This window comes from Elephantulus edwardii, unplaced genomic scaffold (assembly GCF_000299155.1).
Source record: "Elephantulus edwardii isolate Elephantulus edwardi_28Jun2011 unplaced genomic scaffold, EleEdw1.0 scaffold00171, whole genome shotgun sequence".
NCBI lineage: Eukaryota > Metazoa > Chordata > Mammalia > Macroscelidea > Macroscelididae > Elephantulus > Elephantulus edwardii.
Genome location: NW_006399921.1, coordinates 6,760,904 through 6,787,379, shown reverse-complemented (window position 1 = coordinate 6,787,379; position 26,476 = coordinate 6,760,904). Strand labels below are relative to the sequence as shown.

Here is a 26,476-nt window from a genome sequence, read left to right as displayed (position 1 = left end):
TCCTCGCATTGGGCTCCAGGGGGCGCTGTCTTCTCAGGTGGCGCAGGGCCTGGAGCCCACAGTGCGTGGTCAAGGATCTTCTCCCCACAGGCTGCTGTTGTTTTTACACACAGGAAAAACCCCCACAAGCTTAAGAAATGACAACAAGAGAAGCCGAGGGAGCCCTGTGCTGACTCTGTCTCCATGTCAGGCGATCTTCCTGCCAGGCCTTGCTCAGGGGCACCTGGCCCCTGGCTCCAACCAGACCAGGCGGCATCCACTCTGGCTCGGCAGCTTTATTTTAGTTTATTTCTCTCTCATTTGCCAGACTTTTTTTTTTTTGGTCTTTTTAAAAAACTTAGGGTGTGGGTCACCATGGGGAGGGAGAAAGTGGCGTTGCTGCTACATACGGGATGGTGGACTGGCCAGTTCATAGAAGAGCAAATAGGCGTCGCTGGTGCGCACTTGGCTAGAGGACATAGGCGTGACGCTGTGGAGAGAGAGGGCAGTCAGACCCTGAGGAGGCAGGCTGGTGGGCTGGGCCAGGCCCTTTAACACCTCTACTCCACCCCCAAAGCCAACCTCACTGGTTCTCTTTCAGAGATTCTTCAAGTGGGAAGTAGACACAGATGTGACACAGCCTTTTGGGGTCTGCCTTTCTGGTAAGGTCAAGGTGGAAGCCCAGAGACTCAACACTTCTCACCTGGAGTCATTGAAAGTGTGCCATTCGCCGGTCACAGGGCTCCGGCAGTAGGCTGTGTAATGGCCACCCATGGTGGTACCGGAGTGATTGGACACAGCATATAGGTTGTAAACAGCGTGGTCTGTGGAGCAAACGGCAGGTTTTAGGTGCCTTTCCCCTATGTTCTAACCCCCCTCTGACCTCATTCCCAGGCTTTTCCTAGCTTGCTCTTTCCCAGCCTCCCTCTACCTCTTTGGCCCCTACTTCTATCTCAGACATCTGTGCCTTGTGTCTTTCCCTCCCACAACTCTGCTGAAAATGCTCACTGGTATTTTCGGAGGCAAATTCTCTCAAGTCCAGGTCTCTTAGTGGGAAATTCACGAATGTTGTGAGTTTGCTGGTTCGTATCCTGGACTCAGAGAACCGCTTCAGATCTGGTAATGATATGAGGTAAGGACCAAACAGGGTATCAAGAACAGTCAACCAAACTAGGTAAGCTGGGAGTCCCAGATGGGCAAATGCGCAGAAGCAAACATGAGAAAGGAGACTATCGGGTTCCATTTCCCCTAAGCTCACCTTTTAATGCCTTTTGTCATTTTTATTATGTGTCAAGTCAGAATCAACCCACAGCTAATCCTGTAGAGGTTTTTAGAGGCAATAAGTCACATAGAAGGAGACAGCCCGTCTTTCTCCTGAGGATTAGCTGGCAGTTTTGAACTGTATGCCTTTAGCTTGGCAGTGCATCTCCTTACCACAGGCTACTAGAGCTCCAGTGCCCTTTGTCGTGTTGTTAGATGACACCAGATTGAGTACAACTCAGCGACTCTATGAACAGCCGACGTGAACTCTGCTCTATCCTGTGCCATCCTCACCATAAACACTTCTGTCATTAGTTACTCTCTAAAGTCAAGGTCCCCACCACAGTGCAGCATAAGGATACGGAGCACCAAGATCTTTGGGAACCTCTGGATGGAGAACTTCTTTATACATCGTTTTCTGGCTCGGCAGCGACAGCATGTCTGAAAGACAAGACAAATGGAGCTAGAAGTGACCTGGGCAGAGGTGATAGGTGCCCAATGGCAGCAACACCTGGCCTGAGCTGCACTGTCAGCTCTTTCTGCAGAAGGGCCCAAGGAAACCTGCTCTGTGACAGCAGGGCAGGGCTACTTACTGGCTTTTCATCCCCATCAAGCATGTCCTCCTTTGTGAAGAGCCGCATGCAGTCCATCAGTGTCACCTCAGGGTAACCTCGCTGTGGGGAGGAAAGAGTCAGGGTCAGAGGGCACACACTTGAAAGGGTAGGGGTGTGAGTCTCAGAGGTGATGGGGGCACATACCTTAGCAATGGGCAATGAGAGGTCCCAGAAGGGATCAAAGACTGTTGAACAGTAACCACAATCAGTGCATGTCAGAGAGCTCTTCAGCTGTCCAACAAAGAGATCTGGGGGAGAGAGAAACAAGAGGCACTTAAGCACCTGGCAAGTCCCTGGTCCTCTTCAATGTCTTCTTTCTGGGTCTGCTGGACACTGAGCAAAAACAGTGCTCCCTGGGGAAGAAATGTGTGGAGCTTCTCATGTTTTTCTGAGGCAGAAACAGCTAACAGGGAACACAGGCCCTCACTGGTGTACTCACCCCCAATCCGACTGTCTTCCCGCTCGAGGTATTTTCTCCACATTTGTCTCCCTTTCTCGTCATCACTGGGGACCACAGAAAGGAAAATAGCTGGGTCAGAGCACAGATCAAGACAATTGAACCCTTGATTTATCAATCAAGAACCCCACCATTCAAAAGAGGTCTGATTCTTCCCCAAATCATTACCTCCATAAAAGGAAGGCAAGAAACCCACTCGACTTACGGAAGGTGATCGAGGTTTTCAGGGTTGGACTTGGGCCTCACTGTGACTCTGTTCACCTCATTGTGGAGTCCGTCCAGGAGGAAGCGAAGGAACTCCTGAGCATCCTGCTGACTGAGCCCAAAGGAAAAGGGTGAGAAATCTATCCCCGAAACATGCTGCTGGGGCCACCCACCCCAGGGAGGACATGTCTGCAAGGCCCTTACTTATACCCAACGAAGCGTGGTGCATATCTCTGGATCTGGGTCTTGAACTCAGATGGGCTCACCACATCATTGGGGGATGAAGTCCAGATGGTCTGGATTAGTTTTGCAAACTCTAGTAAGAAGAGAGGGCAGAGGAGGGTGTGAGAGTATGGAGGACAGGCAAGTTATTTCTATCTATAGGAAACTGGCACTTGAACCCCAAAATAGCAAACAAACAAAACCTGGAAAGATGACTAACAGAAGAGCCCTGGTGGCAAGCGTTTGGCTAACTGAAAGGTTGGTGGCTTGAACCCACCTAGCAGTTCCAGGGAAGAAAGACCCATTTATCACCTTGAATAAAAAGATTACGGGGAACTCTGGTGGCCCAGTGGTAAAAAGCTGTGCTGCCAATCCAAAGGCAGGCAGTTTGAACTCACTCTGCTCTGTGGGAGAGATATGGGCAATTTCCCCAATGAGTGATCTACACCCTCTGAAAACCTGCTGGAGGCTCAGCTATGAATTGGTTCTGAGTCAGTGGCATGCGGCAATGATACAACACAAAGATTACAGCCAAGAAAACTATGGAGGGGGGCCAGTTCTTCTCTGACATATGGGGTTACTATGAGTTGGAATCAACTTAACAGGACCAATCAATGACAGTACCAGGGTCAAGTGAAAAAATGTCACTGGGGAAAGAGGACCAAGACCGCCTCACCTTCCATGAGGGCTGTGTGTGCATTGCTGCTGTGGCTGAGGTCCCGCATGTAGAGCCTCTGGAGGCAATAATCTCTCAACTCCCGGGTGTTGCTCAGGCACTGCAGAATCGAATTCATGAAGCACTGCAAATGATCACCCAGACCATCAGTGGTGGGGAAAGAGTCCTGCCTGGCATCTCTGCTTCTGTAGTACCAGAGATACCAGAGACTCTCCAGTTTGCTCGCGCATCAGAACCAAGACCTCCCACAGCCTCAAGTTCCTCTTTTCATAAGTAAAAAGAGTGCAGTGAGGCAAATTCCCACTACTACACAGGTGGCTAAGCTGTTTATTTACTAATCAAAACGGCATGTGTGAGTTGGACAAAAGCGGGACGGGACAGATGTCCTTGAGAGAGCTCAGAAAAATAGGTGATAGTTAAAGGGGTGACTCTCTCTAAGCATTTTCTTTTGGGGGGCAGAGATGAGACAGAGCTCAGCAACTCTGAAATATCAGACAGGAACTGCAGGACCAACTGTCTGTGGGGTAGAGGACTCAGCTGAAGCAGGAGGGGACTCAGGTTAGACCTCCTGGAGGTGGCTGCAGGAAAGAAGAGGGCTGGGAAGAACTCACCGTGTTCCCAAGGTTACGAAGACCAGCCAGACCCTGGGCACTCTTAGAATTCTGTAAGCAAAAACCATAGAGCATATAAGGCTGAGTGAAGCCAAAGAGACTGGCCCAGTGCTAGGCTCTCTTAATGCAACTTTCCTGGAAACATCAGCATCTAACCACAGTATTACTCTTTCTTCAAATTTAGTCTATGTACCTTGTAAAAAGAGAAGTCAGAAATGCCTATCATTTTCAACAGAAATCTTTAGGGTGTTACTTCCTTTTATCAACTATATATTTCCCACAACTCTTCACTCTCTGTATAGTGGAGGCTTAAATTTGGCAATCAGGAATTCATATATATGGGTACATATCTGACTCTGGGTTATATGGAATTTCAAGTGCCAAATTCAGGTGTTAGCTCCAATGACCCTGAGGTGTCCAATATAAGCAGCATCTGTCATGAAAGGCATCTCAAACTTCTCGTGAAAAGCTAAATGACAAACACCTTTAACTGAGTGTTGATGCTCAGCTGGGAAAAATCCATGTCTGTCTGTCATTCCAAACTGCCAGGAACAGGTGGAATTCCTTCCAGCTGAGCTCAGCTCAATGGTTGATTATAGGCTAAGAGAATCCTCCCTGCCTGGTCAAGTTTCAACATCCTGACTGGCCACTGGCTGGCAATCCCATGATGACAGACTGTGGCCAGGCAGAGGTAAGAGCCTGGCGAAGGTGCCACTTCTGCTCCTGACTCTATTGTGGAGGCTGAGGAGGGAGCTGGAAAGAGAGCAGGTGCTAGTTCGAGGACTCTGAGCACTCTTTGTCAAGGTCTCTTGGCTAATCCCGGGCATACCTCCAAGGAGTCAGATAACCTTGGGATTTAAAGGGTTAAAAAAGCAGTTTGCAGATGAATCTGCCACCCCCTCTCTCTCTCAGGGAGGGGACCTGGGAGTAGGCAACTCTGGAGCAACACTGGCTGGGGCATGCGTGGGGCCAGCTCAGCCCTGATCAGAACAGGAGCCTGAAATAACTCAGCTAAAATTACTCATGCCGTGTGCTGACAGCCTATGAGCCTGTCAGCATCTCAGAGCCCATGAGGTTGTCAGCTCAAGGGAAGGTAGGGGGGAGAAGCAGGTTGATGGAGGGTTTTCCTTGAGAATTCCCTCACTGACCCCACAGGTAAGAGGATGCGGTTCCTGACCAGTTACCAGGCCTAATACTAAAAGGTGGGGAAGAAAACAGACTCGGAACTCAACACTGGTTTACACCTGCAGCTTTAGAGAAAGTCTATCAGCAGCAGATGGCGTGCACACATCCATGAAGAGTTCTGCCAGGGCTACAATCCACAGTTCCAAACACCAAACTGAAACCAGTCCTGACCATCTAATCCCAATGTTCCAGTAAGAGAAGCACAACAGAGAAAATTCCATGGTACAAAGACGCATGAGCACTTCCAGGTGGGCCTGGCTGGTGAAGGACCCTCATCAGGTCCAGCTAAACACTGCAGATACATCCATGCTGCCCATTCAAAGGCAAAGGTTAAGTAAAGCTTGCTCACAAAGAATATCCACTCAGACCTATTTTAGGCAGTTCTTTTATTAGTTCTTATCCCCTGTGCTTGACACAACATTTGTCTAAGCAGGCTGGAGAAGCAAAGCATTCTACTACTGATGACCAGGTCAGGGCACACCAAAGTGGACACTCAGCTGAGATAACAGCACTAAGTGGGGGAATAGAAGCTGGTGTCAGGGTTCTACTAAGGCACTCTTGGGTGTTTTAATAAAAGATGTCGACATGAGCAGAGTGAGGGGCAAGAACTTGTGCTCATCACCCATGGCTACTATTCTGAAAAATCTAACCCTTCTCTTGGCTTGGGAGTGGGAGCTCCTTTAGGGGATAGTGGATGCTAGGACTCTTTGTCAGTTTCTGTTTAGGGTGGGTGTGGAAGGGGGTCTTTGCCTTGGTCTCAAATTTCCTGAGCTCCAAAGTACTTGCCAGTTTTAAAGCACTCGGTATAAAAGGCTGAGAGCAGGGCTGCTTTCTGCCCAGCCAGATATTCTCCTGCCATGAATAGGAAATCAGGAGCTCCAGGGAAAGTCAGCACTTTCCATTCCGGAGAGGAACAAAATGTCCCAGGAGTGACCTTTCTTACAGAGTCAGGGAAAACAATCCTACCTCAGGGCTGACAGGGAAAGGCCTGAGCTGCAGAAGCCTAGTGAGACCCTACTCCTCTAGGCTCCCAGGGGAGAGACAGGAAGGACTCAAGCTGTCAGGCTGCAGCTCCTGTGCAAAGAGCTGAGAAAGTTTTGACCAAGAACTTCTTTCAAATTGGCTACCAGCAAACCAATTTGACTTTGATGGCACCTCCTTGTCAGTAAACAGACAGCATTCACCTTTTATTCGAAGAGCAGTGGTGTGCAAAGAGCCCTCTACGGGTTAACTGGGAAGCAACATCTGGGCATAGGGGTTCTAAGAATTGGGCAGCTGAGGGATATATTTTTGTGCTCAAGACCCCAGGAAAGGGCTTCCTTGCTTACTTCACCTGAGCCAGGAGGGTCAGCCATGAGTTCTGGCTGCAGCCAATGAGCCTGGCGTGGCCCTGGCACGGGGCAGTGCATGCACTGCCAACACGGGGACTGGTGCCTGTTACATAAGACCTGTCAGGCTCTGGCCCCTTCTCCCTTCCCCAAGGGGGCAGTGCCTAGGCTGTAGCCCTATTACTCAGGGGTGGCTACTTCATTTAAGGGATCCACTGACCACTTAGCAGAACCACAGAGGGGGCAAAGAGAAAGGAAGTTCCCCCCTTTCACCTGTCTGCAACTCGTGCCCTTCACAGGGTCAGGGGACCCTGGGTACCTACTCCCTGAGCCCTTTGGGGAGAGTGAGAGGGAAGGCGGCCCCTTTCTGACCAGCCTTTCTCGCTGGGTTTGGTCTTGAAGGTGTCACACTCGCAGAGTCCAGCGTGCCGCCTGTCCTCTCACACACCGCGAACTAGCCAAGGTTACGCTTTCTCGCACCTGTCCTGATAGGTGCCAGAAATTAAGAGCCACCTGGGGACGGGGGAGGCGGAGGGAAGGGGTACCCCAGGGCTTCAGGGGCTGGGACCTCAACCCGGGCGGGGGCCGCGCGTAAGCGTGGGATCACCTGGGGAGGGGGCATTCCTTGCCGGGGGGGACCCTGGGGAAGGAGGGGTGGGGGCTGGGAAGGATCCGTCCCCGAGTCGAGAGGCGCGTGGAGGGCGGGTAGGGAAGCGTCCAGGGAGGAGGCTGGTCCCTGGCGTGGGGGTCCCGGAAAGGGTCCCGCATACCTTGGCTTTGTTGAGCAGGAGCCCCACGAAGGTGGAAAGCAGCAGGGAGGGGGAGAGAGGGGAGCGCGGCCGCAGCTCCTTGGCGAGGGCGGGAAAGGGAGCGGCGGGGGGCTCCTCGGGCAGGGTCACGGTGTACGAGGTGCGCATGCTGGGGAGCGGGCGGCGGGCTCGGCCCCACACCTAACGGTGGCTAAAGGGGCACGGGGGTGTCCCCGTGCGGTTCCACAGCCCGGCCGCCAAGGCCAGCCAGCCCACACAGGATAGTCTATGGTGGTCGACGGTAACCGCTACAAGGGGCCCGAGCGCGCGCTCCTCCAGGCTCGCGAGACCCACTCGCCTCAACCTCTGGGACGCACGCCGCCAACGGCCCCGGCACCTGGCTCTCGCGCTCCAGCCGACTGGCGGTCCTGAGAGAGGATCCAGCCGCGAGACGTCAGCGCCGGGGGCGGGGCCCACTTCAGTCCCCGCCCACCCAGAGCGCTGATTGGCGGACGGCGACCGGGCTGCCGGGTCTGTCCCGCCCCCAACGCCCACCAGCGATACCCGGGGGCCCCTGTCCCGGGACCCCAGCCCTGCTGCTCGGCTCCAACAGCCCAAGGCGAAGGCTTTGGACCGCAAGGCGGGCGCGCGGGGACCGGAAGCGACCCGGGGTTGGGACGCTGGAGAAATTACCTTTCGGGGTCCCCAGAGGACACATCCCCTAAGACCAAGTGTCAACTGGGTGAGCGTTCTCGCGGGCAGCAGGCACACCTAACTTTGGAGGGCTGCAGGTAATTTAGAGAACCAGGTGAAAAAGTACTGCTGTACTCTCTTAAGGGAAATTTAAAAAGCATATATGTGCAGCTTTTGTGAAACAGAGGATCCTCAGACCCTTTTGAAGCAAGTATCCATAAGGTCCAAGGGGCTTGACCTGCGCAGATTTAAGATCATTTGAACGGCTCTGTAACTAAGCTGCCTCCTCTCTCTAGCCTCGTTTGGCCAACGTACGTACTTAATCTATTTTATAACCCTCATATTTTATAAGGGACTAGTCCTTTTTGGCCATAGGAAAGAAAATGATCTGGACTTTTCTAGCCAATTATGCAACTCCATTTCTCATGGAATCTCAAATTTTGACTTGCTTTTGAGAGGTGGGAGAAAGTAACAGAAAGGTGAGGAAACAGGTGCTCAGTACCCCAGGGGTGCGTGTACTACTCTGGCCTTCACTCGGCAACATTAGAGGTGGGGGTGGGGGTAGTCTTAGAGCTTTATTTCTGATGTCACCCCCTCACGCGCGCCAACCCCCCCCCCCAGCTCGCAGGAATCTGCCTAGAGAAAGTATCTTGTTTGGAGCTTGCTGGCTATTTTTAGCCAGTATTTTTAGCATTTAAAAATACTCAGAGAGGCTGCAGTGTGTGCTGTTACTCATCTGTGGGCTCCTTCTGTTCCTCCTGGCATGCTCATCCCCACAGGCACACGCGCCCTGCACACACGACCACAGCCACGTGGGAATGGTCTGAGAGGCTGCATCCTGGGCCACCCACAGAACAGCAGCCTGTGTTGCTAAGAGGGGAGCCTGGCTTTTGCCCTAAGTGTGGCAGCAAGGGTAGTGGGAGGAGGGACTTGGGTAGGAGGTGCAGGGCGTTCTGCTAGGCATCAGTGTTAGGAGGGGTCATCTCACAGTCACTGCCCTGGTGCCCAGACTTCCAAACCTGGATCCTTGCTAAACTCTAACAGCCTTTTTCTCCAGGTTTTCTTCTGACCAGCCACACCCATTCTACACTGTGGCAATATTTGCTCTTTTGTGCTGTTTTAAGCACATCACTCTTTTGCCCTGGAACAACTAGAACACATGCTTCTTGAATCGAGTCCAAAAGCTGCAGGTGGCCCTGCCTGTGAGGTTGTTCACAGGCTTCTTCAGTCTCACCACCTTCACTCTTCTGGAGTAGTAATCCCTGCTCCCAACCAACCTCTTCTTGCCCTCCACTTCAGCATGACAGTGCTCACATAAAAAACGAAACTACTAGTGATTAACCACTTATTAAATGCAGGGCACTGGGCTAAGTGCTTGATATGCATTATCTTGGTTAATTTTCCTAATAATACCATGACGTACTCTTACCTCTGTTTTATAGATGAAGATCCTTAAGCTCAAGAGAGGTCAAATAACTTGCCAAGACTGCAAAGCTAATAAATTATCACCTGGAGCTTTGAACCCACCATTGTCATATAACAAAATTCATGCTTTCAGTAACTGTTAGGACATTCTGGAATGCTCATCCTGCTCTCTGCCAATGGCCTTGTAAATTCTGCTTGGAACTCACCTCTACCACAAAGCCTTCCCTGACTAACCCCACCCAGCTGTAACCACCCCATGATGACACTGTCTTGATCTGCGAGCTTTCAGTTTACACTGTGTTAATTTATTGTAATGTGTTTATCTTTGTTTTATAAGTGTTTCTGAGACATTTGTAAATGTTCTTAGATTGTGTGTGGCTTCTCTTAATTGTGCTATGGCATGGAAACCTCCTCAGGGCCAGGGTTGTGAGTTCCTTCAGTGTGTATTCAATAATGCTGATTCTACCTACAGGGAGCTCTGGTGGAAGGTACAGAGGTTCCAATCTGCCAGCTGCTCCATGGAAGAAAGATGGGCAGTCTCCTCTGTAAGGTTTCTTGACTCTGAAAACCCACTGGAGGGTCAGTCATGAGTTGTTTCAGATTCAATGGTATACAACAACACGTCCTTAAAGAGTTGCATTGTTAACCAAAAGGCAGTGCCACTCTGGAAGTCTGAATCCACTAATGGCTTTGTGGGAGAGAGAGGGACAGTTTTCCGTGTGATGTGCAGCCTCGGAAACCCAGTGGAGAGTTAGCTAGGAATTGGTTCCATCTTGATGCACAGGGAATTTTGAGGGTTTGGTTGTTTTTTTTTTTAAATCTGGTCTTCAGAGGGCCAGGTTCTGCCAGATTCTTGGCAGCCCCTCTGCATCTCAGAGGGTGGGGTGTGAGCATGCACACTTCAGGGACAGCCGCTCACCCACTGTAGCATTTGGTGGCCCAGTGATCCAAGCACACCTACACTAGGAAAGCTTGACATTGCACCAGCACTTTCTAGCCCTCCCGGGGATGCGGAAGGTTAGGGGGATAGATGGAAGCAAGGAGGCCGAGCTGGACAATGGCTTGCCCTGTAGTTCTTTGAGAAGTCTGGTGCAAAGGGGGAAAAAAATCACACAGAAAAAAAAGGAAAAAAAAATCACACAGGGTCCAGTCTGGTCAGGCAGGTCTGACTGCTTCAAAACATGCCAACAAAGAACCCAGGGCTCATTTTTTCCACTACACAGCCCCTCACAACCCTGTTTTACTCAATGCCATTTCTAGTTGCAGGCTGTGGACAGAGGCTTCTGATCTGAATCTGCCTCTGAAACTACTATGCCTCAAATTTGTTCTTGTTGGGTGTCAAATGCCTTAACGGTTACCCATGGGGGACAGTGTTTGGTGGAGCTCCCAGTTTAAGACAGGCTTGGAAGCAGGAGTGGCATCCACTTCCTAAACAACATACCTCTGGAAACTCTATGAACTTTGATATATGGTGATAGTTATAGAAAGGCTTCAGTCTTTTTGTTTGTAGGTTGCTATGAGTCGTGCTCAACTCGATGGCAATCAAAACCAACAATTATCATCAAGTCGAGGCAGTTAATCACACAAGAAGGGATTGCCCATCTTTCTCTTGCAAAGCAGCTGCAGGATTCAAACCATGTTTCTTTGCACTGGTAACAGTTGCTTACTACTAAGTGCTTCAAATACATGGAGCAAATCTGAGCTGAGCTGATTCTTGCAGCTGGAAACAGTCATTTCTCAGAGCCTGGGCTTGGCCTGTCTCCCCAGCTGGTTAAGTGATTTTCTTCACAAGATGGAGCATAAATAAATTAAACTCAGGTTTGGCTCCATGAGGGCTGGAACTGAGAGCATCCCACTTTCCTCAGATTTCAGTGGGCAGTTTTGCCTGAGGTTTGTTGATGGCTCTACGCCGGCAGTCCTGCTCCCAGCATGCTGCTCCCACTTCAAATGGACAGACTGGAGGACTGATTCTGATGGCAGGACTCTGGGAATAAAGTATAGGAGGAGTTCAGCGTCCTTGTCAGGGCCTAGGTTTGTGGGTTCCTGGTTTTCAGCCAAAGCACACCTTGAGGAGGGTCAGTCTGCCCTGGCTGCTGCCAGGAACTCTGCTCCCATGCATTCCTTATTCCTTGGACTCTAAGAGGTGGAAAGCTCATACTTCTTTGAGCCCCAGGGCAGTCTGGTCTGAACCAGCTGGACTTCAGAGGCCCACATGCTTCCCTCCTTCCCGAGGTGCCACTTTTATGCCTCCACTGAGGTAAGAGAGTATGAGGGGCCACGTGTGTGGCTGTGAGTTCCGAACATGATGTTCATTTCTGAAGCCTATGGTCAGTGGAGCGGCTCCCCCAGGGGCAGGGAACATTCTGCTAGGCTTGGATTAACTTCTGCCTTGCCGAATCCCGCCACATTAACTCACTGAGACTTCCTGGGTGAGCGTCAGCAGGGAGGAGGGAGCAGAATATCTACTGAGAAACTGAGTCTGGATCAGGCAGCACCAAGGCAGCCAGCCAGGTCACAGCCCACAGCCGGTCTTCAAGGAATAGAGGCATCAGCGTTGTCCTGGCTTTAACCATAAACCACAAATGACTACTCTTTTCTTCTTAGCAGTGGGAACTGGCCAGGCCACAGGACCCTTCTGGCTGAGATCTCCTCTGAGGGACCGTCCCATGATGTCAACACAGGTTCAAACCCTTAGGAAGCTCTGCTTTCTCAGGATATCTGAGTGAAGGGAGGGCAGGCCCCAGGGGTCTCACAATGCCAGGCTGGATAAGGAAGACACATACAATTCAATGAGGTTGTACAAATAGTGAGAAGGCCCAGGACAAGAGAGGAATGTCACAACTCTCACCCAGGAGCTTTAAGGCTGCCTCTGCTGTCCTCAGCTCAGGCCCTTTGGAATATTACCCCCCGCCCCCCTGCAGGGCAGCTTTCAAGTCCAAAGTCCCACCTCACAAAAAATGTCACATGACCTCAGATTATATAATTTTCCTGTCACTGAACAGCTGGAACCCACGGCCGAGGGAGATGAGTCAGCAGCCCCAGTGACACATGGGACTCAGGTACTCTGGGCTCCCAGACACTTTGGTCCTGAAAACAGACCCCACAGCAGAGGGCAGGGGAGTGGAAGAGATGGTGTAGGGGAGAAGAGACGGGGACAAGTGCTGAGCCACAGCCTCTCATTCAGGGAGCAAGTGCCCAGCCTGGTGCCAATGCTCTGGAGGGCCTGGGGTCAACTCTGGCTCTTCCTGGGGAGAGGAGAAGTGACAGGGTGAGTGGGGCAGGGCTCAGGTCTGCAGACAGACTGCCAGGGCCCTGAAGGGAGCAGCTGGAGGGGGTGGAGCCCTGGAGGATTAGGAGGATTGCAGGGGTTAAAGCACAGGCCTGGCAGGGCTCAGAGGGAACAGCTTGTCCTTCCATAGGCCCCGGGAACAGGGGAGGTGGGGTGGAGGGGGTGAGATAGATGACGGGGGCTGGGTACTCGGGCTGCTGGCTCTTGGCAGGGCCAAGCCACCTGGGCTAGATTGGAGTCCATGGGGGGAGTGAAAGCATTTGCTGCCAGTTCTGGATCATCTCATCCCTCTTCTCTGTAAATGGGCGGTGGGGGCTCAGGGCAAGCCCAGCTCTCAGAGATGAGCCATTTTTTGGTGCTTATGCATGTGTGGAGGAGCCCTGGTGGCACAATGGCTTAGCTGCTAACCCAAAGGTTGGTGTTCTTCGAATCCACCTTCAGGAGAAAGATGTGGCAGTCCACGTCCTTAATGACCGGTGGACATGGAGATTCAGTTTTCCTCTGTCCTAGGGGGTTCCTGAGTCAGAACCCACCTCATAGAAGTGGGTTTGGGCATTTAGGATGGGGAAGGGGGTGAAGTATTCAGAATTCCTCTCCTGTTCTCTGTGCATGCTCTGCTGAGTCTGCGTTATTCCAAGCTCATGCTGGCTGTTAGCATGAATGTGGGTCTTAAACATAGCAACGGTTGTAGGGATGGTGCAGGACTCAGCAGTGCTTCACTCATTGTATGTAGGGTTGGAATGGAAGAACACAATGAGGTGAACAGTCTGATTCAAACTGTTCTAGTTCCTGGTCAGTCTGCTTCTACTTTGGACCTCCCTTCATGAAGAGGTCAGCTGCCGTTCAAGTCAGTACCCAGAGAGTCCTCCGAGCCAGGCAGCCCCAAGGAACCACAGAGGAATCAGACCCTATTGTGGCTGTTACTGTTTAGCTGGAACTGACCCATAACGGATCATTCAGGGGCACAAGTCTTCTGAGACAGTAAAGCACACAGGAGGAGAGTGCCCATCTTTCTCCCAAGGAATAGCTGGTAGATTTGAACCATGGGATTTTGGTTTGGCAGTGCAATACCTTACCACTAAGCCACCAGAGCGCCCTTTCAGATGCCATTGGACCCCACCATGCTCAGTCTCCTCTCTTCCTTTCATAGGGTGCCCCAAATGCTCTTATCTAGCATTTTCTTTTGCCCCTTACATCAAAATTAACATTTCCATAGTTTTCACCTCTATTGTTCACCCACATCTATTACTTGCTTTGAGCCTCACAACATCACTGCACCATAATTCCCCGCGCCCCCAAGGGCGGTGTTTTTTTTTACCACTCCCTTTTATAGATGAGGAAGTACAGCTCAGATGATAGGCGTGCAGGGTTAAAGAGGCCAACTGTTCCAACACAGGTGGCCAATCCCAGCCTTAGATGACCTCTCCTCTCACCTACACCCAGGACACTTAACAACACAGCAGCCTGCCTCCTGCAGCTATTTAACATCTTATTTCCCCAAATTGATAGTGAATGTCAAGAGTGGAGTGCTGGGGCATACCTCTCACATCGCTGGCCTCTCCCACGGTACCTGGGAGGGTTCAAGAGCTAATATTTATGGAGTGCTGGCTGTGTGCTGACCATTACATACATTGTCTTTTGCTTTCTCATGATAAAGTGGGCTCTGTTATTGCTCTCATTAAAAAAATAACCAAACAAATTCGATGCTTAGAGTTGATTGGGACTGATGGTGACTTTGGAGGACAGAGTAGAAGTGCCACATAGAGTTTCTAAGGCTGGACTCTATGTGGAAGCAGGTTAGCACTTCTTTCTTCTGCAGAGCTACCGGTGGGCTTGAACCAGTAACCTTTTGGCTCACAGTTAAACCCTTCAACCATGTGCCATCAGGAGTACTTGCTCTCCTGACAGAGGAGGAAATATGTTGAGAAGCTGTGGAGTGTATCTGAGGTCACACTTCTAGTGAGCTCAGGATATAAATGAGTTAATGTGAAAGAAAATGGCACATGGAGCTGTGAAAAGACGCGGACCCTGTTTTAGAAAGAAGTGACCCAGGCCTCTGGGAAGGCTTGTCAGTGCCTGGGCAAAATGAATTCATGGAGTGAGAGTGGCAAGGCGATTAGAGAAGGGCCTCTCAAGCTGACCCCAGAGAGACCAGAGGGACTGCTCCTTTTCTTGAAGAGCTCAGAGTAAAAGCCAGATCAATGGTGGGGGTGTTACCATTGTGTGGAGTCAGTCCTGACTCAACCTGACCCTCCATGGGAGGAAACTGTCCATCCTACTCCCTCCAAGTAAACCCTCAGTGAGCGGTCTGATGCTTTATGCCCTGTGTGACCAGGGCTCCTCGGTAAGGGCATGACTGGCCACTTACGGGAGCTGCACATTCCCACTGGATGCGAAGGTGGCTGAGTTTGCTCTAGGGCAAGCTGAGACTTCTCTTAGAGCTTTTTCAATATGGCAAAGCTGCCCTCATCTGACCCAGAACAAGGTAGAGGTGAACCTGGGGTACCCCCGGGTAAGACTCTAAGGAGGGTGGGATATGCTTGAGCAGTGGAAGGCATCACAGTGGAATCTGACCAGCACTAAAGGTGGAGGCCCCCCAACCCTGGCCCCCACAATTGAGACTGAGGGTAGGTCTTCAGCTTATTCTATAGAGCAGAGATTCTCAAACCTTAGATCACCTGAAGAACTTGTTCAAAGAGCAGATTTGCAGGCTCTATCCCTGGAGTCTCATTCAGGGGTCTGTGGGACCACAGCTGCTGGAGTGTTAAATTGTGCAGGTGATTCTGATGCAGGTAGTTTGCAGACCCCACTTTGAGAAACACTGCTTACCATCTGCAGCCTTATCCTCTGGGCAAAGAGAGGGACAGGAAGCCCCTCAGAAACTCCTAGGACCCAAGGCTCTCCACTGAGGGTTGTTTTCTAACTGCCCGAGGCATGAGTAACACCAGACACATCATCCCCATACCCGAGCGCAGCACATGCCCCTCTAAGAGCGGAGTCCTCTCCCATGCCAGCTACGACGTGACACATCTCTCCTACTCCTCTTCTGCATGCATGCTCCTGTGTAGCCAGCCCTGCCTTATCAGAGTCTAAGAGCTCTGGGAGGTCCCAGCCTTTGTACGTCCCATGACAATTCACCAGTGGCCCAGCAAGGACAAGACTCTCTCAAGTAAGGCGAGCAAAGTTGCCCTCCCAGGACCTTTAATTATAACAAGCTTCATGGTCTGTGACTTCGCCTTTTGTTCCTGAACTCCTACTCCGTATGTCTAGACAAGCCCTCTAAGCAGCATTTCCCGCTGTGGCACAATGGCTATTTCCAAAAAGCACATGTCCTAGGAATAGGAGGGAGTACAGCAAGTTGAGGCAGACACACCAACCAACCCTTCTGCCTGTGTGCTTGTCCATCCACCCATCCATTCTTCTCTCCCTCCATTCACACAGTCAGCAGATATGAGGAGCTCTGTACTGCCATAAGCCCAGGTGAGGGGGTCAAGAGGTAACATACTGTTTTGTCTCATTCTCTCAAGTGCTCCACATAAAAGGCACAATGAGAACTACAGAAAAGCCAATGTGCCAATGAGGCTGTGCCATCCCTTGCTCAGGCTCCACTGAAACCTATTCCCTTGTTCTAGCCCCAACAGGGCTGAAATAAAGAAACATCGGTTTATCTAAATAATAAAAAAAATCTCTCTCCACTATTTTCTCCAAAGACACATGCTAAGTACTGCTGTCTAGACACTCTAAACCTGAGGCCTGAGCCAGGTAGCATTGGCCAGGGAAAAATCCCTTTGCCCAAATGATAATGCTGGTCTCCAAGCTAGAGAGATGAGGTGGAGTCGGGAGAGACAAAGCAGAGAGGTGCCTCTTGCCACATGGAGGAGTGATGATCTGTACCCAAGAGGGGGCTGGCTGCACTGGCTGGGGACCCAGGTAGATAAGGCGACAGGAAGGATGCAGTGTGGGTGAGCAGTCAGCACTGCAGACAACACTACTGGGCTAACTGAGCACACAGGTCCTGAAGCTGGCTTCCTAGAAGCCTGCCCCAGGCACTGTCCCATGAGGGTACCAGATCTACTGAGCGGACTCCCGCCCACTTTCTGGGAAGTAAATCTCTGCCCTACTCCTGGGCACCTCATCCTGGCTATTCTCTCTCAGTAGCTCCCTCTGGAGCCGGGGCTCCCCAGGGGTAAACTCACCATGTTATCTCGCCCTGGAGAACTGGAACGGCTGGGTCCAGGGGTCGGGTTCTTGCCCTTTTCCCACAAAGTGTAGCGGCCACTGGGTCGGTAGGTGGGGCTGAGGACTTCAGGGACTCGGGTAGGAGGGGGCTGGGTGGGCATCTGAGGTGCGCTGCCCTTGCGGCCATAGCTCTCCAGGTAGTCAGTCAGGTACTCAGGGCGGCTGGCCGCCTGGTACAAGCCCTGCAGGGCACACAGCTCCTTGCGTGTTCGGGCCAGCATGGGACTCCGGCCCAAGTTCCCTGGGTCTATCCGGTAGCTATCCGAGGTCCGGAGGCTGGAGAAATCCCGGACCAGGTCTGAGTGGCTGTTGGATTTCTTCTGGGTCAAGGTCATCCCTTGGTCTCGGGTGTTCATAGGCAGGTAATTGAGAGAGCTGCTGGTCACTCCATAAGGTAATCCACTGCCCCCACTCAGTCCACTCCCTGAAGGCCGGTCCATGCCCCGGGCCTGGCTCTCCGACCGCTTACTAGTCCCAATGTCTGGTCTCAGCAGGGTGCGGCCCCTGTCATAGTCCGGGATGGAGGAGGGCCCATAGGTCCGGGGTCGTGGGAGGAAATTACAGGGGGGCACTGGCTTGAAACCAAGTTTTTCCTTCTCCAGGAAGGAGGCAGTGAGGTTGGCCCCATATGAGGACGGGGTGTAGGTGCCATAGCCCGATTTGGCGTAAGAGGCATCTGTGTAGCGGGCCGATTCTGTGTAGCGCTTCAGGGTGGAGGAGAGCTGGGACATCCTTTAGGACTGCACTCAGAGGGGACCGGGAGCCTCATGGGCTGAAAGACAAGAAAGCAGTTGTCAAAGGGGTCCACTCGACTCCTCTTGTGTTTGCATTCCATTCCCAGCTGGTCCGGAACCTTAGATCTCAGCCAGGGACCACACATTTCTGTTCTGCGGGGGTGGCATGCAGCTGAGAAACTCAGGTGGGCATGTGTGCCCATGCCAACAAGTTTGTCCTCACCCCCAGGTATGCATAAGAGATGAATCTGTGCAACAATAAATTAATATTTGAAAAACCAAAATTTAAGTGAACTGGGGAAGGGAGGGAGAGGGGGTAAAAATCTGCAACAATCAATGAATGAAAATCTAACTCTTGTAAACTTTCATTAAAATCACACTTAAAATAAATTTTTTAAAAAAAGAGATGAATCTGGATCATATAAACATACCACTCAGTACACCCTGCTGCCACCAAATGTTGTTGTGTACTGTAGAGTCAGAACTGACCCATAGCTGACCCTCCAGTTGCTTTTCAGAAGCAGTGAATCACACAGGAGGAGACTGTCCATCTTTGTCTCTCAGAACAGCTGGTGGATTCGAACTGCATACCTTTGCATTGACAGTGCAACTTCTAACCACTAAGCCACTAGAGCTCCCTCAGCCAAATACAGCCCTCATATTTCCCATCTTGCAAGCAGGAACCTGCCCGTCTCTGTAGCCCTCAGAGTCACCATAATGTTCAGATACAAATTGCATCTAATGCGGCTCCTCAGTTACCACCACCCTTATCCCTGCATTGAAAACAATGGACACTGTAAGAGTCAAGACTAATCTCCCTTCTGTGGCCTTCCCTTCTGATTCATGTCAATGGAAAGCAGGAGTTTTTTTTTTTTAGCAGGAGTTTTTTTTGAATCACAGATTGAGCTAGAGTGGCTTTGGAATAATTTCTCTTGAGGATAAAAGTGGGGGAAATAGGGGAGCTCTGGTGGCCTAGTGGCAAGGAGCTGCAACTACAATCCCAGAGGCACACGGTTCGAATCCACCAGATGCTCTGCCAGGAAAGGAGGGACAATCTCCTTCTGTACCAGTCAGATCTGATTTGACAGTACATTTACACAAAAATTAAAAAAAAAAAAGTGGGGGAAGTGCAATGTGTTATAAAGAGGGTACTTGAACACCATCTCCAGATTCCATCCCAGGGTTATTTTTTGGATGTGAGTCGCCTGCTGCTTGGTCCTGAAGTGGGGGGATGCAGTGTGCTTTCCTCGGAGCTAAGACATCTGCTTTAAATAAAGTTAGGATCCCATGGCCTCCCAAGGGTCACCAGTCCTTCAATCCCCGAGGCACTTGGTTTGTGTAAAGGGCGCCCCCTAGAGGCCAAAATACTGCATTGCAGGCCACACTCCCGGACTCTTCATTCTTGGAGCTGGCGGGGCCTGGTGATTGATTGCACCTTACAGCAATGGCCCATAGGGAGCCCTAATGAGGCCATCGTTTTCACCTTTGTTGTACAGACTGGAAAACTGATGTCACTTTGTTCGCTCAACGTCACACAGTAGTAAAGCCTGGCTTCCGGTTTGCTCTTGCAGAGGGTCAGCTCTGCATTGATTCTGACTTGACAGCACACAACAATTACAACAAGAACCCTAGAGAAAGTGCAGCTCCCAAGGGAAATGGAGGGGCTTGGGATGCAGAAGCACAGGGAGGGTTACAGGCAGGACAGCCTCTCTCCTTAAAAGGCTTGTGGTGGGCAATGAGGGGGGGGCTGAGCTATCAGGGAGACCCCCATATTCCCAGCACTCTAGGTACAAGCATGGTCTCGACCCAGCCCTGTGGTCCACTAGCCAAGTGATTCCTCACTAGTCATTTCACCTCTCAGAGCCTCTATCTCCTCACCTGTAAAGTGAGTATAATCACCATCATCGTGGTTCCTGCCTCCCAGGGGTGTTGTGAAAAATAAACGTGATAATAACACGTGAAAGCACTCTGCGATGACAATGGTTATTATTTTCCCTCGTGCCCCCGCCAGGCAGCCGCTCCTCCCTTGGCAGGTCTGTAATAATGTCAGGGCCGGCCAGCCTCTGACCTCAGCCTCGGGCGCCAGGCCTCCCCACCCCCCCGCAGTCCCCACTGAGGTCAGTGGACAGTGGGCAGACACTGGCTGTGGCAGCCCACGGCCTGCCCTCGCTGGCAGCCCATCCCTTTAGGGCAGAGAGGAGCTGGTGCCAAGCTCCAAATGCTTGGCAGAGAGCTCTGGAAACCCAGTCCACTCAGTGCTTGGGATATGTTGGGGTGGGAGACCAGCAGGTGGCAATTTCCATATCGACCCCATAATAGCACTTGTGGGCCCTGCCAGAATCACCCCAGTGTTCTCCAGTTCAGGCTACAGCAGGAGCACCCAGGCTCACTATGTCCACTTTCCTGTCTGGCCTAGGGACCCCTGCCCTCCAAAATATATTCTCCTTGATCACAAGACTTCAATTTTCAGCACAACTTTCAGACCCTATCAGGGAAGGGAGGGACACCGTGAGTTCCCATATTATTCAGTTTTTGAGGGTAGAGAGTGGGGAGACCAGACAGACTTAGGGGTGGAGGCTAGAGATCTGAGTCCTGCTCTGTTTCATTATGGACAACTCCATCAATAATTCAAAGTCAAAGAGACTCCAGGTCTCAGGAGCTGGGCTCTGGGACAACAGGCACCCAATCAGATACTACCTTCCCCACAGGCACCAGCTCATGGCTCCTCCCTCACCGCTATCAAGGTTTTGAGGGAATTGGTATTCAGCCTGTTTTGCCCCCAGCTGAGCTGATGACCTCCACTGGCTCTGCTGATGGCATGAAAGGGTTGGGGCCAAACAAAGTATACAGAAGAGGGACAGACCACACTAGGATCACCTGAAGTCACCCTGCGAAGCGTCAAGGCTGGAGGCAGAGCCACATTTCTGGTCTCCAGATTCCAGGAGGACCTCTAAATTCCACTCTCCTGGAGGCAGACCACTCTCACCCCCAGAAGAAGTGGGGGGGGGCAGTCATGCCATCATTAACACCCCTGGAAGCTGCCTCTCAGTCTCCTTGTCTGGGCAGAGGGTCCCAATGGGGGTTAAGGCCTAAAGCTATCTCTACCTCAACCACAGCTTCCATCCTGAGAACAATTCCACACCTTCCAGGAGAAGACAGTTTGTTGGCACTCCTTGGCATTACCTGGCACAGGCCATCTCTGGAGGCTGCAGAGAGAACCATGGGCGGGAAAGCGGGCTGGGGCCCTGGCTGGAGCCTTGCTGCGCAAGACTGGGACAGGACAGGCACTCACATGGCCGAGAGTCTCCCCGTTGCTACAGGAACAGGCTGGACTGAATGGCCCTTTCATGGGGCAGTGGGAGGGGAGCTGATTGGCTGGGATCCCTGTCCCCCTCCCTGTCCAGCGTGGGGCCCCTGCTGCCCGGCTCCTTTCACTGTTTATCCCAGCCGACAAGTACTGGCATGCAGCTCCAGGCAGCGCCTCCCTAGGTGCCCGCCACCTTGGACAACAGGGGCAGTCCACCTGCCAGGCTCCTCCCACACTGTCTTCACAGGGCCCCTCTGCTCTGCCCTGCTCTGTTAACAAGTCCCTGCAGCATTGCTCAGTTTCCCATCCTGGGAGGGGCAACACAGGAACACTCTGCTTCCTGTCAGGACACCTGAGCCAAGCACCTGTCACTCTGTCCAGGAGGTGCTGAACACCTACCGGGCACTGTGCCGGGTGCTTCTACATTTAAAAAAAAAAAAGCTCATTTCGTCTTCCCAGTGGCCTTCATACACACATTCAGAACCTTCCATGGCCAGACATTTGCTTAAAAAGTCCAACCCAAACCACCAGCTGCCTAGATACCACTTGGTAACCCCCCTTTGCAGAGGGAGCTCTGGTGGTTTAGTGGTAAGGAGTTATGCTGTCAACCCAAAGGCTTGTGGTTTGAATTCACCAGCTGAACCCTGAGAGAAAGATAGGCAATCTCCTTTGTGATTTACTGCTTCTAAAAACTTGCTGGAGGGTCAGTCAGCTGAGTCAGATGGAAAACAACAGCAGGAGCTGCAGAGGAGAACTGTGATCTTTCCCAAGTTGTGATCTTTGTGGAGCAGAGTGCCACGCTTTTCTTCTGAGGTACCTGGGGGGTGGGGGTGTTTCAAAACATCAGCTTCTCAGTTAGCAGCATAGCACGTGACTGCGTGTGGCACCCAGGACTCCTGGGCCTATTCCAGGTGCCTGTCATCTGCGGTGCCCTAAGTCATTGTGTGGTTTAAGCCTTAATTACTTCAGAAGGATAAATGCCTTAAATCTATAATTATTATTTGAAGGCTCATCATGAAAAACTAAGCTTAGGTTTTATAAATGGAAGAGATAAAAAGAAGAGATCCTCCAAAATATACAAAACTAAAGAAATTGGCAGGGCATTTAAAGAATTAAAACTTCTCAGGATGTTTTTCTGAAGTTATTGAAGCTTAAAGTCACACTAAAGAGCTTTATATCATAAAAGGTGCGCTATACATTAACTCACTCTTTAGAGCTCCCTCACATAGGTGGTGGTGCTATTATAAAGGGGTACATTTACAGACGAGAAAACTAGGGTTCCTGGACATGGCGTGGACTGTCTAAAGTCACCTGGCAGCAGTGACCCAGCCACACTGGGAGCTGTGTGTTTTCTTCCTCAGCTACCCTCAAGGCAGGGTGGGGATGCTGGTGCCTGGTCTCCTCTACTTCCTACCTCCCTGGCTGCTGCTTCGGCTGGGGCTGGTCTAGGGGATCTGCTGCTAAGGGCTCCAAGTATCAAGAGGGACTGAGGGGGTCCAGACTCTCGCAGGAGCAACCTCCCAGATTTTCCACTGCAGGTGAATGAAAGTGAAGCCAAGTGCAACATGAACCCTAGAACAATACCAATCACCCTCGAGATGGCCCAGCAGGCCTCTATTTCATCCATGGTGCCAAACTCCTGCGTGGCTCCTTGCACCCAAGGCCCTGTGTCCACTGCCTGCATCTGGACATGTCCACCTGGACTCCAGGCCTCACTGCTTGGCCCACTCCCCAAGGTACCCATGCTAGGTGAGTCAGGGGTTAAAACAAGCCCCATCCCCCTGGGGCAGCCAACTCCCTTGCATCAGCCACTGTCATTTCCTGTTGCTCATGTGAAGGGCTCTCCAACCTGCCTAGCCGGGGGAGGGACTTGCTCCCCAGGAATCTCAGGTGTTCCTGGCCCTAGGGGCAGTGGGCAGGTCATGCCCCATGTCCCAGAAGCCCTGACTGTCCCTCTCCACTCCACCTGCTCCGCCTCACAGAGCACCTCAGTGGTCTTTCTGGAGTGATGGCAAGCCTCAAGCTCACGCCAAGATCAGAGACACGCCCAGACAGGGTTAAGTCCCATCTCTCCTACTCAGATGCCAGAGACAGTTGAGTAGAGAGTCTCCGCCAGTCCCTCCAGGTGCCTGGGAACCTCCACAGTGGTGACCTCAGAGCTTCCTAAAGCCACTTGCTAATGACATTGGAATGAGCACTGCTGTGGGCTGACATGCTGAGCTGAAGAGTAGGGTGGGCCCAGAGGGGCCCTGCTTCCTCCCATCTACACTTTCCTACACTCACTCTGGCTGCCTAGGTCACCTGCTGGGTCACCTGGCACACAGTCTAGTGTCAAGTCCTGGAGAAGTGGGTGAGGGCTGTCCTAGGAGGATGTGGGTGGACTGCAGAGTGGAGGAAGGGGATGTGTTGATTCACACAGTTTAAAAGTTCTGTCCACTGTACTCAGCTCAGAAGACTCAGACCCCTGCCCCAAGCATTCCTCAAAGCTCTACTTGGCTAGCTTCCAGCACCCCACCACTTGAGCACCTCTTGCTTGCCTTACAGGAGTCTCTCAGGGAAATTTGGATTCTTCACTATCTGGCTGGCTCCTAGTAGTTCCCAAAGAGCAGAGGAGGAGGGAAGAGGTAAGGCAAAGAGATTGGAGATTAGAATAAGAATCCTGACTGGCGGAAGAGAAATGGGTGGGCCCAGGTCTCTATTTCTAAAGGGTGCTTCTTGCTTTGGGGTTGGGAGATGTTGGAAATCTCTATACTTCCAAGAAAAGGCAAAGTAATGGGCCTTCGGGCAATATTCATTCCCTTAAACTCTTTTCTAACTACCTCCACCCAGGTGTTTCTTCTATTCTTGTCCTTACTCACAGCCCTAACCAGGCCCCAGGGATAGCCTCTCCTATGGTCCCCAAAATTCATTAACATGTGTCCACCAGATGCCAGAAGCAGCTCAGGTATCAAGGGGAAGCTACTGACCTGTGTCCTAGGGCAGTGGCCGGTGGGACTGGGGGCTTCTCCTTTCCCAGCAGGGCTGGGACGCAGCAGAGAGCCCAGAGGCTGGAGTCTGACTCGGGGCTGGGTAATCCGGAGCTCAGGTTACTGACTCCGATATATATAGTATCTTATCTGACCTCACAGAGATGGCTAGTGCAACTCACTCACATTCCAAGCCTGGGGAGAATTAAAGGGGCAGTGGCATGCTCACCTCAGAGCTGCCAGGACAAGCCAGTACCAGGCAAGGAGGACCTAGTAGGAGCCCTAAAAGGGCATTCATTCTGAAGTGGGACGGAAGCAGAGGGTTTAAGGGAGACAGAAAGGTAGAGGAGTAACAGTAGCAGGGGAAAAAAAAATAGAGAACAAGGATTCTCCAGAGGTGTTAGTTGCAGAATTAGAGAACAGGAAGAAGATTTAATGCTAGTTTGATTCCTTAAATTTTGGGCTGGAATAGTGCTGGAGACAGAAAGCAATCTGGCGCTGATAAAAAGCAGAAGGAGCCTCCTCTCAGGGCTTCGGTCCAATACGCTTAAAGTACAGTGCATTTCTAGACCTGAGCTTGGAGTCTAGTTCTTTCTCTTTTTGACTTTGTGACAACATGAAGTCTCTGAATTTCAGTTACTGAATCTGTAAAACAGGAATAATAACAGTAATGAAAATGTGATGCCTCACCGAATTGTGAGGATGAGAGAATGTTTATACATTTATAATTGTTGTTGATTGCCTGCGAGTCTAGCATGACTCATAACGACCCTATGAACAAAAGACCTGATGTCTTTCCATAACTATTGTTTTCCAAGTTCATAGTTATTAAAAATATAGAAATATTTAAAAAAAGAAAAATTTATAGTGATACATTTCCTGGCACACAGAGTTCAATATAATAATAATTATTACATATAATCAAATTATAATCAAATGATAATAATTACACTGAACATACGTCTTGCTGTTCTAACATGCCATAGTATTAGTAGTATTAGCACTGTATTTGAGGAACCTTGCCAGGAAGACAGGGCCTCTAACTACCCTTTGGGAAATGCTCTGCAGCCTCGTGGTTTTCAGAACTGGTTTGTGTCCCTTAACTGCAAAGGGAAAACTAGGCTTGCCACATTCCCAGGATGTCCAGTCCACCACCGAGAAGCATCCAGCCCATTTAGGCTGCTTCCCTCTTTGTCCAGAAAAATACAGCAAGTGTGGATTCCCCCAAGGTTGCAAGAGCATGCCAGAGCCCTCTGGGCTAGTTCCACTCTACCTGGGTGAAGGTTCAAGATTCCAAGGCCACAAAGCCGGCTGGTTAGGGACATAGAGGAAGGAGCAGGACTCTTAGGCTCTCAGGTCCCAGGACGTTCCTCCTGTTTCTTGACGGCTGTCCCCAGGTCTGGGAGTACCCAAGGCTGATGTCTCCACCCTGTCCCTGCAAAGTTACTGACTCAGCTACAGGTCCTGATGATGCACTCCAGAGGAAGCCCTCACCCTGGCCCTCATTCCAGTCCTCATTCCGGCTCTGGGCTGGCATGCAGCACCTGCATCAAAGGAGTGGGAAATGACCCAAGCTGGGTCTAACACTCCCAGCCTCAGCTTCACAGGGTTTGACTAAAACCTGAAGGTGTCCTGAGGCTTGGCAGGTGAGCGGCTCCTTCCAGAATTTCTGACTCAGCCCCATTGGAAAAGTGGTCAGGTCAGGAGTTGGGGTGGTCCCCGAGGAGAGCTGGCATGGGGTTGGGGGGCAGGGCTTCCCTGGGCTGTACTTAAATTGTGTGTCTTGGAGCACTAGTATGCTTGATTCTGGTTTGGGACTGGTGGGAATTTCAAAGATGCCTCTTTCTGGTTTGGGATTAGTGAGAAAAACACGTTTGTGGCTTAACTGCGCTTGCCCTCCTTAGCCTCTTCCCCTCTAACTGGACACACTGACTGAGGACAGCCCCTGGGAGCGTGAAGAGCAGTACACACACGTGGGAGGGTGTTGTCACCGTCCAGGCTTCGCTCTGAGGCCACATACCACACTGAATTGGACCCGAAGTAGCATTTCTTTGGAACACCCTGATCCGCACACAGATGGCTCTTCCTGGCACCCTGGGCTGGCAGCTGGCAGCCCCCGGCACACAAGCCCCCACAGCTGGAGCTCCCCCGCACAGCAGCCACTCGCCCTACATTTCCAGTGCCCTTTCTGCCGGGCTGTCGTCGACAGCTTACTCTCCAAGAGGCTCCAACCGGCACCTGACCTCCGCATCCCCATTCCCCGGTCTCCGACAGGTGGCACGTACCTGCCTCTTGTAGGAGGATGGACGAGTCGAGCCGGGCACAAGCATGGAGCTGAGGGTGAGTCCAGGCTGGTACTGGCGCGGCTAAGTGAGCAGCAGCTGACGCAGAGGGCTCTCTGGCCACTGCTCTTGCCCGCCTCTCCTCCACCTCCGCCGGGGGCCCAGAAAGAACCTCCCCGGGAAATCGGCGCCACCCAGCGGGCAGCAGCCTCATTGCGATCGGGCGGCAAAGCCACACCCCGCGCCTCGCGTCACT

The 26,476-nt window shown here is 51.6% G+C and overlaps 1 protein-coding gene across 2 annotated transcripts; it reads right to left on the bottom strand.

Annotated features, from left to right (window-relative positions):
* Positions 1-325: 325 nt before the first annotated feature.
* On the bottom strand, positions 326-26,476 carry USP2 (ubiquitin specific peptidase 2). 2 transcript variants are annotated; one of them, XM_006895618.1, is made up of 13 exons: positions 26,224-26,476; positions 16,889-17,703; positions 4,024-4,074; positions 3,413-3,536; positions 2,719-2,830; positions 2,516-2,626; positions 2,293-2,357; positions 1,998-2,101; positions 1,833-1,913; positions 1,602-1,680; positions 988-1,095; positions 683-803; positions 326-469 (listed from the first exon to the last, which is right to left on the bottom strand). In XM_006895618.1, exons 2-13 carry the CDS (start codon positions 17,660-17,662, stop codon positions 382-384), a joined length of 1,818 nt encoding a protein of 605 aa, XP_006895680.1. In that variant the 5' UTR covers positions 17,663-17,703; positions 26,224-26,476; the 3' UTR covers positions 326-381. The 2 variants fall into 2 exon arrangements, with proteins under 2 accessions (XP_006895680.1, XP_006895681.1); XM_006895619.1 differs by lacking the exons at positions 16,889-17,703; positions 26,224-26,476 and adding an exon at positions 7,307-7,679 and having other exon boundaries at positions 357-469.

What these genes read in the sequence shown, in the direction of transcription:
- USP2 (XM_006895618.1), bottom strand. Translation starts at nt 17,662, where the DNA reads ATGTCCCAGCTCTCCTCCACCCTGAAGCGCTACACAGAATCGGCCCGC. An exon ending in CTCCAGGGCGAGATAACATG is followed by an intron (nt 4,075 to 16,888) that starts GTGAGTTTACCC and finishes TTTTGCTTACAG; the next exon opens with AATTCTAAGAGTGCCCAGGG. An exon ending in CCCAAAGATCTTGGTGCTCC is followed by an intron (nt 1,096 to 1,601) that starts GTATCCTTATGC and finishes TATCATTACCAG; the next exon opens with ATCTGAAGCGGTTCTCTGAG.